Consider the following 13,821-nt stretch of genomic DNA (forward strand, 5'->3'; position numbering starts at 1 on the left):
CAGTACAGGGAACCTGCCTTTTCCTGTCTCTCTTTCTTCAGCAGGTTCCACACCCTAAAAACACTCTTATAAAAACCTGGCAGGGACAATGTGCTCATCTCGGTGGTATCCATTAAAAACAGGTTAAAATCTAGACCCAGGTTGTTAAAACGTTTCAGGATGCAACAGGATAAAGGTCTCCACAGAGTGTCCTCTGGTCCAGTAAGCAGTCTTTGTAGGAATTGGAGGCGGAAAGCAGCGCCCCTGCTGGCTAAATGGACCAGGCCCTGCCCCCCCTCCTCCTTAGGAAGGAAGAGGACACTCTGTGGGACCCAGTGCATCCTGTCCCAAAGAAAATCAATTAAAACCCTCTGTATCTGAGCCAGGAGAGAAACTGGAGGATCGACGCAGGCCAACCGGTGCCACAGGGCAGATGAAACGAGGTTGTTTAAAATCAAGGTACGGCCTCTGTAGGACATCTTTGGTAAAAGCCACTTCCACTTTGAGAGCCGACCTTTAACCTTTTCAAGGACATCGTCCCAGTTCTTCCTTGTGAAGGCCTCATCGCCGAGGAAAACTCCAAGGTATCTGAGCCCTCCCTTCCTCCAGACTAAAGCACCAGGGAGCCTGAGCCGATCCCTCAGCCCCTCCCCCACCATCACAGCCTCGCTCTTCCCCCAGTTTACCTTTGCAGATGAGATAAAACCAAACTTGTTGACAGCGTCTGCTAAAATGTCCACATCTCTTTGTGTATTGACCAGCACAATAAGGTCATCAGCATACGCAGACAACTTAAAAGGCACATTACAATGAGGGAAACACACACCACTAAGATCATTTCTCAGTTTGTGAAGCAGAGGCTCGAAGGCTACAGAATACAGCATGCCAGAGAGAGAGCATCCCTGTCTCACCCCCCTCTGGATGTTAAAAGGAGCCCTCAGGCCACCATTTATTTTCAGGACGCTCAAAATGTCACTATAGAGAACCCGTATCTTGGCTATAAAGCCTGGGTTGAACCCAAAGGCAGCCAAAGTCTGCCATAAGTACTGGTGTTCAACCCGGTCAAAAGCCTTTTCCTGGTCTATGGAAATAAGACCGGTGTCTATAGCCAATGAACTGGAGAGTTCCAAAACATCTCGAATTAAAGTGACATTGTCACTTATGAGCCTGCCGGGCACACAGTAAGTCTGGTCAGGGTGGATGATGGATGCCATCACCTCTCTCATCCTCAAGGCCAGAGCTTTGGACAGGATTTTATAATCCGTGCACAGCAGAGAGACTGGCCTCCAGTTCTTGAGGTCTTGTACGTCTCCCTTCTTGGGCAGCAGAGTGATGACGGCCCTCCTGCAGCTCAGAGGTAGTCCCTTTGTCCATTTTTCTGCTCCAGCCCAAAGAAGAACTGAGAGGGGGCGTCCATCTGCGAGATGTTCAGGAAACGAGACCTGACCAGAGCTCCCTGTGCCGTAACGCCCAGCATGCTGGCTATGGACGATTTTTTGGACTTGAGGGAGTCTAAAAGCCCTCGATCTCCTGTAGACTCTGCTAAAGTCTGCAGTGCTACTACCTCCGTCTCCAGATCCTTCATAGACCGGGTTATGTCTCTAGTGACATTGCGAGTGAACTGCTGGCAAAGTTGTTTAATTTGTACTTTGCCAAAATCCCACCACTGCTGAATACAGCTAAAAGCAGGTTTACTCTCTCTGTGGGAACACCAAAATAATTTAAAAGCAGTTCTAAAAACCTGGTCATTTAAAAGAGCCGTGTTAAAATGCCAATAGGCACTATTTAAACGAACATTCTTTATAAAAACAGAACAGGAGACAAGACAGTGATCAGAAAAGCCCACAGGCTGAATGTGACTTCTCTTAAAGATGTTCACATGGTGATTAAAACAATAGAGGCGGTCCAGTCTGGCCAGAGATAAAACATTTCCTCTTGAGTGACTCCAGGTGTACTGCCTGTTATTCCTGTTAAAACCCCTCCACACATCAGACAGCTCATGTGTCTCAATGAGCTGCCTGATCCTGCAGGACGAGGCAGGATGAGGCTCAGGATGATTCCTGTCCAGGTTCGGACTTTCTGTGCAATTAAAATCACCCCCTAAAAACAGAAAATCATCGTTGCTACAAGCTCTAACGGTATCAGATAAAATGTTTAAAAATGCCACCCTGTCCACCCCATTGGTGGGCGCGTAGACATTTAAAAACACTAACTTTACCTTTTCATAAAGAGCTTTAACGCTCAATAAAACACCTGGAATAATTTCTTCCACTTCGTAGGAAACGGGTAAAAAACTTCTGGCAAATAAAATCCCCACTCCTCCACTGCAGCTGGACTTGTGGCTTAAAATGACACCCCCATTAAAAGCCCTCCTCCAGTCACTCTCATTGTCTTTGGTGCTGTGGGTTTCCTGTACAAACATCACGTCCACTTTCTTTAACTCCATTAGTTTAAAACGAGCAGCTCTCTTAAGATCAGCCCTGGCTCCATTCAGGTTTAAAATGCTGATGTTAAAATCACACATGGAGATAAAAGAGACGACAGTGATGAGACCAGTCGGTAAAACAGAGAGGCTCAACATCTTTTTAAGAAACATCTTCATCAGTATTGACTTGTGCTTTCACTCTCACTATCAGTTTTCTCAGTCTATATATTTCCTGATCTGTGAGCAGCACCTCACCACATGTTCCTGACTTTCTGGTCAGAGGCCTGGCTGACTTCACGAACAGTCCGAGATCTGAGAAGTGATCTCCGACTATCGGCAGCCGGGCTCCTTTAGTTCGCTCCAGAAAAGCCTGGATGTCAGCAGGAGAGTAAAGAGTCTGTGGATCATCCTGAGTCAGAGAGAAGTCGCTCTCTGACTCCACCGACACTTTCTTTGCTTTAATACTGTCCTGCACAGTCAGCGCTTTTTCTTTTCTGATGGATTTTTAACATTTCCTCATCCGACATCTCCTCATCCTCAATGAACTCCTCACACACATTCATCCGTTCATCAGTCTGACTTCTTTCACACTCAGTTTGTTTACTTTGATCATTTCCCAACACGTTTTCTTCCACTGTCTCAGTTTGCTCTTTATTTCTCTGTTCATTAAAATCTTTAAACTGCCCCACACCGCTAGAGCACGCGGGGGGGTCGCCGCCCGCGGGGGCAGTCGCAACTACCGGAGCCTCCGGGGCCGGGGGGGGCACCGAAGCCCCCGGAGCCGGGGGAACCACCGGAGCCGCGGCAGAAGCGGGCCGCTGTGCTTCAGCCTTCTCCGGACAGGAGCGGACTAAGTGTCCCTCTGCTCCGCATCTGAAACACTTCATCGATTCCGATGAAGCAAACACCAAATAACTAAACCCCTCCACCTTGAAATGAACAGACAGGTTCAGGTCGTGTGCGGTGTCCTTCAGGACCATGAACACCTGCCTCCTGTGACACACCACATGCTTCAGTTTGGGTGATTTGCAGCCCAGAGAAACCATTTTTATTTGGGAAACCAGCTGTCCATATCGGGACAGCTCTTTTGCCAAAACTTCATTCTTGATGAATGGGGGGGGGGGCATTAGAAATGGTGACTTTAGTAGCCGGGCTAACGAGGGGGAGAACGGGAGTAAAGGTGTCTTGAATGACTACACCTTTCACAACCCACCACGCTCCCCACCGCCATCCCCGCCTCCTCCACGGAGCACCGCACCGCCGGGATGAGTTTGATGGCATGACGCCGAGTCAGCTTCTCAAGCTCGGCCGCAGCAGCCTCCGCCACCGGCATGGTGCTAAACAAAGCACACCCCACCAACCCTACACCTACACCTACACCTACACCACCCCTCTAACACACACCGCTAAACAAAGACAAGATCAATAACACAGAAACATAAACACAGAAACCCAAAGAAAAGAAAAAGTTAGAAAAACTCACTCACACTGAATCAACTCTGCGATTCCACTCAGCTCCGCACTCAGTCCACCATACTCACAGAGAGGGGGGGGGGGGGGGGGGGAGAGACAGACAGACAGAGAGGGGGGGGCAGACAGAGACAGAGAGACAGACAGACACAGAGATACAGAGAGACAGACAGACAGACACAGAGACAGACAGAGAGAGAGAGACAGAGAGAGATGGACAGACTGCATAATACTGGAATGTGATTGGCTGGCTGGTGTTTCCAGAGCAGGATGCATGTGATGGCTGATGAGCGTACCTGCTGCTGTCTGTACTGCAGGTGACAGTACGTCCACAGAGGGATGTCTTTGGTCACAGACGACACAACGCTCACCAGCTTGTTGACTGCAGTCTGAAACACACACACAACAAACACACACTCATTTGGTTTAACTGCACATCTCAAAAGTGGTAGAGGCGTCTTCAGAGGCGCCTCAGATCACTGACCCCTATTTTACCGTTGTATAGACCGATCTTCAGTTTCACCATCAGTAAGTCTGATACAGGCTGAGTTTGACAACAATGTGACTCTTTAGACAGAACTGTCTGATATCCTGTCGTATATGATATGATGTATATATGATTCTAACACACCACTGTAGGCAGAGCTCAGCAGAGCTCACTGGAGCAACAGAAGTACCTGAATGTCGTCCAGGCTGGGTCTGAGGACGATGTTGGGGATAGCGAGCTGGATGGAGGCTCTGAAGAGAGGAGGAGGAGGAGCTGATTGGCTGCTGCAAGAGGAGGAAGAGGAAGAGGACGGCTGGTATTTGGGGACATGAAGTCTCCTCCTCAGGGCGTCCAGAGAGGATTTGGTGGCTGGGAGGAAAAAGACAAATCAGAGAGGTGATGGCAGGCAGCTTGTCACTGATCCCAGTCCTGATGAAGGACCACACCAGGAAGTCTTATGTGCCAACAACTTGGATTACTGACAAGCAAGTGGCACTGAACTTTAGATGTTTTTCTACTCAACGTAGCTCATTCTTAGTTTTAATTGTGTGATCTGTGAATCCTTCCTGGTGGTGCATTCATGTGCTGAAGTGAAAGTCGGACGACAGAGCTTCACCATTCAGCTGCCCCACACAAAATATGGCTGCATGCTTTATGACTGGCACTAACAGGAAGTGCAAGCAGATAGTCGTTATTTGGCCTAAACATGAAAAACCACCATTTACATTTCTCTGAAATCATATTAGAAAAACAGAGAAAGACTTTTTGATTTCCTCCTCTTTGTCTGCTCTGGGAGTGAAGACCGAGAAGAAAAGAGAGACAGAAGACAAGACAGACAGACACAAGACAAAAATGAAGAGTAGGAAGGCAGAGGAGGGAAGGAGACATGGAGGGAGAGAGGGCGGACCTTTGACCAGAGCTTCAGTGCTGCGATGACAGAGCTGACCAATCAGGTTGTAGAAACGACAAGGAAGACAAGACTGACAGCGAGTCTTCTGCTTGGAGTCTGGATGGAGACACTGGAAAGACCCCTGAGGAGGAGGAGAAGAGGAAGGAGAGGAGAAAAGACGAGAGGAAAATGAACGAATGACAGATTTAAATGTTGTGTTTGGCCGTGTGTGTGTGTGTGTGTTACCTCCAGATTAACAGTCTCTGTCGTCTTCATCTTCCTCTTCAGCTCCTCAATCAGCTCAAACACATATTTCTCCACCTGCTGACTCTGCCTGTACACACACACACACAGTAAATGTAAGGCTGTGATCACACAAACAACATGATAAAGCGCAGATGAATGGGACCTCTGCATCGACGCAGTGTGAGCACTGTTGTTCTGAAAAGACCCTCACTTCAGAAGATATCCTCTCAGACTGCTGGAGCCACGTATTAACTTGAAATAAACTTTAGAATAAAAACACATGAGAACGGGACCCTAACCCTTTAAATGGCCACCATGAGGAATGATACAGCAAGCAGAAACTGTTTCACTGTTCCTGTGGGCACCTGACTGTGAAAATGTGAATTTGTCTTTTAATGCCATATTTCCACTATTTACCTGGCACAAGTAGCAGTAGTAATAATAACAACAGTAACTTTATTTGTATAGCACCTTAACACAGATGCAAATTAGTTTTCGTAGTAGACGAAGCTGTACTAGTAGAAATAACAGTGGTAATAGTAGCAGTAGAGGTGGTGTCAGTAGTAAGAGTTTCAAGTGCAGTAGTAGCACCAGTAGCAGTAGCACCAGTAGCAGTAGCATCAGTAGCAGTAGTAGTATTGGTAGCAGTAGCATCAGTAGCAGTAGTAGTACTGGTAGCAGTAGCATCAGTAGCAGTAGTAGTATTGGTAGCAGTAGCATCAGTAGCAGTAGTAGTACTGGTAGCAGCAGCATCAGTAGCAGGAGCATCAGTAGCAGTAGTAGCATCAGTAGCAGTAGTAGTAGTAGTATTGGTAGCAGTAGCATCAGTAGCAGTAGTAGTACTGGTAGCAGGAGCATCAGTAGCAGTAGTAGCATCAGTAGCAGTAGTAGTATTGGTAGCAGTAGCATCAGTAGCAGTAGTAGTACTGGTAGCAGTAGCATCAGTAGCAGTAGTAGTATTGGTAGCAGTAGCATCAGTAGCAGTAGCAGTAGCACCAGTAGCAGTAGTAGTACTGGTAGCAGTAGCATCAGTAGCAGTAGTAGTATTGGTAGCAGTAGCATCAGTAGCAGTAGCAGTAGCACCAGTAGCAGTAGTAGTACTGGTAGCAGTAGCATCAGTAGCAGTAGTAGTATTGGTAGCAGTAGCATCAGTAGCAGTAGTAGTACTGGTAGCAGTAGCATCAGTAGCAGTAGTAGTACTGGTAGCAGCAGCATCAGTAGCAGGAGCATCAGTAGCAGTAGTAGCATCAGTAGCAGTAGTAGTACTGGTAGCAGTAGCATCAGTAGCAGTAGTAGTATTGGTAGCAGTAGCATCAGTAGCAGTAGCAGTAGCATCAGTAGCAGTAGTAGTACTGGTAGCAGTAGCATCAGTAGCAGTAGTAGTACTGGTAGCAGTAGCATCAGTAGCAGTAGTGAGACTGTTGTTTCATCATCAGTATTACCAGTTCAGAGTGACAGCAGCAGCTTGGACTGAGCTGTCTGTCTGCAGCAGGAGGTCCTGAGGTGAGACAGGTTCTTCAGGCAGGACCAGCAGACAGCAGGATGACATGGCTTGAAGCAGCCGACCGATGCGACACTCCAACAGGTCCGTGGCCACTTTGGATACCTGATCCAGTTCTTTCAGAGCCAGATACACACTCTCTATGACTGAGCAGGACAGGGAGCGGAACTGGATTAATATTATTAGTATTGTTGATAAAACTGATGTTTACTGATTGGTACATATCAATATTTATATAATGGGCTTTATAGGTCAACATGGGTTATTTTGCTATCCATTCAGTTGATTAGCACATCAGCATCATATAACCATTAATTCATCTCTTCCTGCTTACATGCATCAGTATTGAGAGCAGTCCAGGACAGTGTGGTGAGTCCAGGAGAGAGAGACGCCTCCACACGGCCGATGAAGGGCTTCATCAGAGGGAAGAGGAAAGGCGGGATCCTGGCAACCACCGAGCTGTAGTCCTGGAGCAAGTCCAGCAGCCTGGACCAGCAGAGCAGAGCGTAAAGTCAATAAAAGACAACAGAAGTTTAACAAAGGCGGGACAGGTCGAATCCAGCCGAGTCAAGCTAAGCAAAGGCAAGGCCAGACGAGTCGAGCCAAGACGAGAGTAAAGTCGAGGAGACATGGGTCAAATCACGTCAAGGCAAAACGAGGTGCGTAAGATCAAGTGACGTAAGGTCTAATTTAATTCAAATGAAATGTCAAGTCGATCAAGTCAGATAATAAAGTTCAGTAAAATCGGGTTGACTAAAGTCATGTGAAGTCAAGCAAAGTGTAAAACGAAATAATATAATTATATAAGTATATTCAAGACCAAAGAAAATCCACACAAAGCAATTACAGTAAAGTGTTAATAATAATGAATGACCGGGACTGATTTGTGTCCCCTGCACCTTGTGTTCTCTGTGAAAGTGAAGTGCATTTGTTTACGTCCCTTGTCTTCGTACTGCTCCTCTCTGAACGCCTGTCAAACACTTCTGTCTCATCGGACGAGACAAAGCGGCCCGCAGTAAAGAGACAGCAGTCGTTCTCACCGCTTGTACAGAGCTTTGACCTGTGCTTCTCTGGAGGTCATTTTTAGGATGACCTTCGGCACGGTCACCCCCAGTTTGGTCATCCACCGGGCTTCCTGCAACACCTCCAGCACCACAGGGTCCAGGTTCACAGAAACCTCCTGGGAAACAGACAGTTCCTCACAAATTGTGTTTGACATAATATCCAACAACAAAATCACAAAACAGTCTACTGTCAGCTAAACCCAGCTGATTACAGGATGGATTAGTGACGACTTGTAAATCAGACGGAGTCGCTTTTGTTTTCTTTTGATGGAGCTAGATCCACATTGAGCCATTTGAAAGCTCGTCCACTCATCTCTTGACCTATCATCAGGTCATCCAGCACCTTGCTGTCTTCATGCCGGACCAGCAGGGCGGCGTTCAGGCAGTGCGGTGCGCTCTCTGCAGCCTGACTCCACCCCTGCAGGTGCAGCACCTCGTACTGCAGCAACACCACCGCCGTTTTGTTGTAGCTCCGGATCACTTTAGTCATCTCTGGTCCCTGGCAGAGGGACAGACAGGGAGGGTCACTGAGGTCGTACTGATCAGTGATATTGATGATTGATGTGGTAAAATCAGAGGTTGTACCTTGAGGACGTCAAGCTTCCTCTTCAGGATCAGCATGGGAGCTTCAATCTTCCTGAAAAGCTGACGACACCACAGGATCCTACCTGCCACCTGAGGGGGAGACAGGGGCACAGAGAGGTCAGACAGACGGGCAGGCAGCCTGTCTCCAGTTAGTGGTTCAAGTTTCTTAAATATGAGGACTTGATTTTCTTTGGTATTAGACTGAACAGCTTTGGATAAAACTAAACATTTGAAGACGTCATCTTGGGTTGTGGGAAATTACACGGGATATTTTTCACTATTTTCTGATATTTTATAGCCAAAACAATTCATCAATAAACAATCAATAATGAAAATGACCGTTGGTCGCAGCCCTGGTGTTAATGGCCACTGACAGAGGAAGACAGGTGTTCGTACCGGGGGCAGGTTGCGTCCGGTGGGCGGTCTGTCTCTCTGCCTCTGGTAGGTCTTCCTCAGCAGCTCCAGCTCTCTGCTGTAGCGCTGCAGCAGCAGCAGGTAGTGCTGCTTCAGGTCCAGACGAGCCGTCGGACCGGACTCAAACACCCCCAGCAGCTCCAGCATCCGCTCCGTCTGAAACACAAACACTCGCTCTGAAGGGGGTTTGAATGATGGTCTGTTTTCCCTCCACATGGCAGATCATCACCGTTATTATTCAGTTCACGTGATCCTCCATCAGGAGAATAACTCACAGTGAGAGACTGATGGAACCAAAAGTCCAGCAGAGACTGAAGAGACTGGAACAAACCCTGAACCTGGAGCTGGAAGTCTGCATAGTCACTGTCAAACTGACACACACACACACACGCGCACACACACACACACACACACACACACAAACGCACGCACACACACACACACACACACACACACACACGCACACACACATCACAAGCATTAATCCGTTGATCACTGGACTTCCTGGATTGTATTTCATTGTCTCACTGGTGCTTTGAACAACACGCCCCCCCCCCCCACCAACGCCGCCTGTTCATATATAGCATTTTTATATAATGTAGCATTTGACATCATTTATATAATGTTACCTCCAGCTTGCGGAGGTCCAGGATGTCGTAGGTCTTGGACTTGGTTGTGGAGACGATGGTCTGGTAGCGAACGTAAATCTTCTCAATGCCCTCCACCTGGAACACAGTCGTCTTTGTCTGACTTAGTTAAGTTTTAGGAGCTTCATCACAAACCGTCAGTCAAAGTACACATTAGCTGTTTAGAGCAGAAGAGAGTCGTTACCTGCTAAACTTTGCAGCTAAAACTTTTGAAGCTTTTAAATTGTCTGAACATATTGTTTCTGTAAAATGTTAAATATGGTCTTTGAATAGTTTTGTGTGTTTCTATAATATATTTCTGTTCAGCAATTTTTCAGCTCTTAAATAGAAATACTGTCATTTTCAAATTTGTAGATTGTGTGAATTATTTCACATAAAAAGCTAAATAATTTACCCTCACCTGCATTTAAAAACAATAACCAAAATAAAATATTTCATAGTTTGAAAATACAAAAGATGAAAAGAAACATTTGTAGTCACTTGTGATAATAAATGTTGTTGCACTAAAAGAACTGGGGGAAAGGTTTAGACCTTTACGATGATGACACTGGTGTCTATTGAAAGAATATTGAAAAGGTTAAATATTGTAGACAATGATCTGAAATAAACCAGATCACCTTCATGTTTTGCAGAGCAGCCAGGCTCTCCAGTGAAGACGCCATGTCAGCAATCTTCTCCAGACGCCTGCAGAAAGCATCAAACTTCCCAAAGATGTAGTTCTCACTGACACGGAGAAAGAAAAAGGGCCACGGAGGTGAAAGTGCCAGTTATACAGTAAGTGACGGTTTTAAAACGAGAGGAGGAGCTGCTGCTTGGCGTTTACCTGAAGTCAAACTGTCTGTGTTCAGGGTTTTCTCTCAGTTTGTCTCTGACGGTCTGGAAGCTCCTCTGGTACTCCACATTCAGATTACAACAGGCTGAGATACGCTGCAGCAGCACCGGCCTGTCGCACGCACACACACACACACACACACACACACACACACACACACACACACACACACACACACTCTTTTCTCATCTCATGTAATCTTGTTTTGACCCGTCTTATCTGGACACATCTGGTCTAATCAGCTCCGGTGGCCTAGTCCTCTGTACCTGCTGTGGTCCCAGATGCGGGCCACGCCCTGCGACAGGTAGCTCCTGCAGGTGGTGATCATCTGGTTCGTGACCTTGAGCAGCAGAGAGGTCATTCTCTCTGAGGTGTTGTAGTACTGAGAGACAGTGTGGATCATCCTGATGCTGGTCATGAGACCGGGGATGTGCTCCAGCATACTGGTCTGTCAGAGCCAGAGAGACAGGAGGGAAAGAAGGTTAGAGATCCATTTAACACCCGTTCTTAACCTGAGGCTGAGGATCTCCAGCGTGGACCATTTCTTTCACTTTAGCTTTTTCTTGTGAAACTCTGAACCGACAACAGTGAAGAAAGTGAAAAGCAGCAGCTTTACCACCATGTGACAGATGGAAACTAGATGAGGGCTCATGTCTCATTTATTTTGGTTTAGGTGTGAAATTTTAAAACTGAAAATAAATTGTGGCAAAAAAGAGAGGAGCTGAAAACGAAACATAACAAACAGAGAATATTTATCCCAGAACAGGAGAAGTTTAGAAAAAGGTTATTTTTACCGGAGTGCATTTCCCCAGCGCTCCAAAGAACCTGTCCAGAGTGTAGAGATACTTCACGTTGTCCTTGGCCTCGTTAGCCACGACGGTGATGTCCCCGTCCTTACCCAATCAATCAATCAATCAATCAGTCAATCAATCAGGATATTGGCAACATAACAATAACTGCTGTAGACTAAACTGAACTAAACTCAACTGGACTTTAAACTAAACTTTCAGAAGCTGACCAGCTCTCTCCAGGATCGTAGCATTCGGGACTTGGTGACCTGCAGAACTCCCAGAGTCCTTTTCACCTGAGGACGCTTCACCTCCTCCATCAGACTGACACACACACACACACACACACACACACACACACACACACACACATACACACACACAAATACATGTTATAACCAGCATCATAAAGATCACAAACAAAGAAATAAAATGAAACAAATGTAAAATCATATTAAACTCAATGATATGAGACTGTCATCTTGAGACAAGATATAAAAGAGCAAGATTAGATTTAGGTGGCAGTCAAGATTAGATTAGTTTAAATGACTAAAGACTAAGATTAAAAGACTAAGTGGAGATGAAACTCAGTGAAATCAGATGAGACAAAATGAGAACTGAATCAAAACAACGAGCAAAATAGATTTTAGAGATGAGACAGAGCGACGTTAGACGAGATTAGGCTGAGTTTAGATGAGATTAGACAAATTGAGGTTATGTTTCTCAGACAACATGAGAAATAAAATGAGATGAGTGACGACATACTGTACACTACAATGATGCCAGACAAAAGGTTTCTCTTCCTCCAGCCGAAGGGTCTGAATGAGGACGTCCTCCTCAGTGTTATCATTTCGAGTATGTAATGAGCTTTTTCATTCATAATATTTATGGATCCTGCCATGACTGGGCCTGTGTCCATGTCCTCTGTTAGTCTTGGTGGATATGAGGGCTCTGTACCTTCAAGGTCTTCTTGTTAAGATATGCATGTCTGGTGCTGTTCGTCTACATGAGCTTTGCCTGACCGAAACGTCTTTAATAAAGTGATGGACAGTGAGCGGGAGTCTTGGTTTTCTTCCCAGATAACAAGAAACTAAAAGCACAACAACAAAGAAGATGAATCATTTGTGGATCCAGCTTTTATGACGTGTGTCTACCTGTTGAAGGTGACCATGCGTCTCTTCCAGTGCTCCAGCTCAGCTGATGGTCCCACATCATCGGCCTCCTTCCTCATCTGCTCGCTCTCCGTCAGCACCTGCTTGATCTGATTGGTCCACACTGAGACCACGCCCTCCAGACGCTCCACCAGCTCGCTGTTATTGGCTGAGAGCAGAAGCACAAGCTGTTTCTCAAAAGTATTAATTCAACAAATATGGATGAGGCTTTTGGTACATGGTCATAATGTGGGATCACGTCTCTGTGTTGTTATTCCCAGAACACGTTTCTACAGGTTTAATTCTGACTCCTTCCCCTCGTTGGCCTCCACATCCCTTTCAGACTCCATCCTCAAATGTAAACCAGATGTAAAACAGATCTATGAGTTGCTTAATTCACAAAACTTTTAAAAAACATTAGAATCACTTCACAATAAAAGGGAGGAAGATATGAGTGAACAAATCCCCTAACAAACAGTGGACCTAAGGCTTCCCAAGCAGGCCTGTAAGCCCCTGCCCTAAACGTCACATAGTCGAACATAACAGCGCCATTAACAGATACAGACCCCCTCCTCAACAGCAACACTCTTCCACAGACTTGAATTCTGCTGCCTCATACAAAGATGGATATTTAGCACAGCGCCCCCTCATGAGCTTCATGAGGAAGTCGATCTGTCTTGTTTTTGTATTTAATATGTTGTTATGTTACATGGTCACATGTTCTATATTCTTATAATAATAATAATAATAATGCAAGCATCCCACTATTGTTTTATATTATGACGTATTTATAACGTCACTTCCTGCCTCTTGTTTCTGGAGACAGTCAGCGTGAACTTCTAAATGCTGTCTGGGAGAGCAGCCTCAGCAGAAGCTGTAATAAAGTGGATGCTGGCTGGGTCGCTCGAGAGGAACTGGTGGAAAATGAAAGCTGTGGTTGACCTTCCTACCTGCGGCCGTGTAGTCTGCAGGGCTGCTCAGCAGGCCGATGGCATCAGGAAGGTCGACCTGCTGCAGCTGGAACTTTCTCTCCATGTTGACTCTGGCTGAGCTCAGATTACTGATGAACTGATCCACTGAAGACAGAAAGGACTGGACGTCTGGACAGGAGGCGCCCCCCTGCACAGAGCCCCACGTCTGGACACAGAATAAAGGGTCAGGCTGTTTTTGTTCTACATCTGTATTATCTAATAACCCAGGTTGTAATTATAGTGTCTTATAATTTGTAGAAATTATTCGTTTAAATGTTTTAGGGAAAGTGGAAATTATGTAAATATATCTCACATCAAACTGTACTAGTACTATATACTAGTTTCTTTACAGTGACTGAATGAAAAAAACAG

General features: G+C 46.0%; 1 protein-coding gene across 1 annotated transcript in view; it reads right to left on the reverse strand.

Moving 5' to 3' along the window:
* Positions 1-13,821, reverse strand: part of dnah5l (dynein, axonemal, heavy chain 5 like) — a 52,295-nt gene that overhangs the window by 34,321 nt on the left and 4,153 nt on the right. Inside the window, exons 8-26 of the mRNA XM_070928328.1 lie at positions 13,429-13,615; positions 12,482-12,647; positions 11,558-11,651; positions 11,334-11,432; positions 10,806-10,987; positions 10,531-10,650; positions 10,325-10,430; positions 9,690-9,785; positions 9,336-9,431; positions 9,043-9,216; positions 8,647-8,736; positions 8,405-8,560; positions 8,038-8,177; positions 7,332-7,483; positions 6,939-7,143; positions 5,497-5,584; positions 5,269-5,392; positions 4,552-4,730; positions 4,171-4,263 (exon numbers count right to left, since the gene is read on the reverse strand). Of these exons, the coding sequence (XP_070784429.1) occupies positions 4,171-4,263; positions 4,552-4,730; positions 5,269-5,392; positions 5,497-5,584; positions 6,939-7,143; positions 7,332-7,483; positions 8,038-8,177; positions 8,405-8,560; positions 8,647-8,736; positions 9,043-9,216; positions 9,336-9,431; positions 9,690-9,785; positions 10,325-10,430; positions 10,531-10,650; positions 10,806-10,987; positions 11,334-11,432; positions 11,558-11,651; positions 12,482-12,647; positions 13,429-13,615 (2,547 nt within the window). The remainder of the gene's footprint in view (positions 1-4,170; positions 4,264-4,551; positions 4,731-5,268; positions 5,393-5,496; positions 5,585-6,938; positions 7,144-7,331; positions 7,484-8,037; positions 8,178-8,404; positions 8,561-8,646; positions 8,737-9,042; positions 9,217-9,335; positions 9,432-9,689; positions 9,786-10,324; positions 10,431-10,530; positions 10,651-10,805; positions 10,988-11,333; positions 11,433-11,557; positions 11,652-12,481; positions 12,648-13,428; positions 13,616-13,821) is intronic.

This window comes from Enoplosus armatus, chromosome 21 (assembly GCF_043641665.1).
Source record: "Enoplosus armatus isolate fEnoArm2 chromosome 21, fEnoArm2.hap1, whole genome shotgun sequence".
Lineage (NCBI taxonomy): Eukaryota > Metazoa > Chordata > Actinopteri > Centrarchiformes > Enoplosidae > Enoplosus > Enoplosus armatus.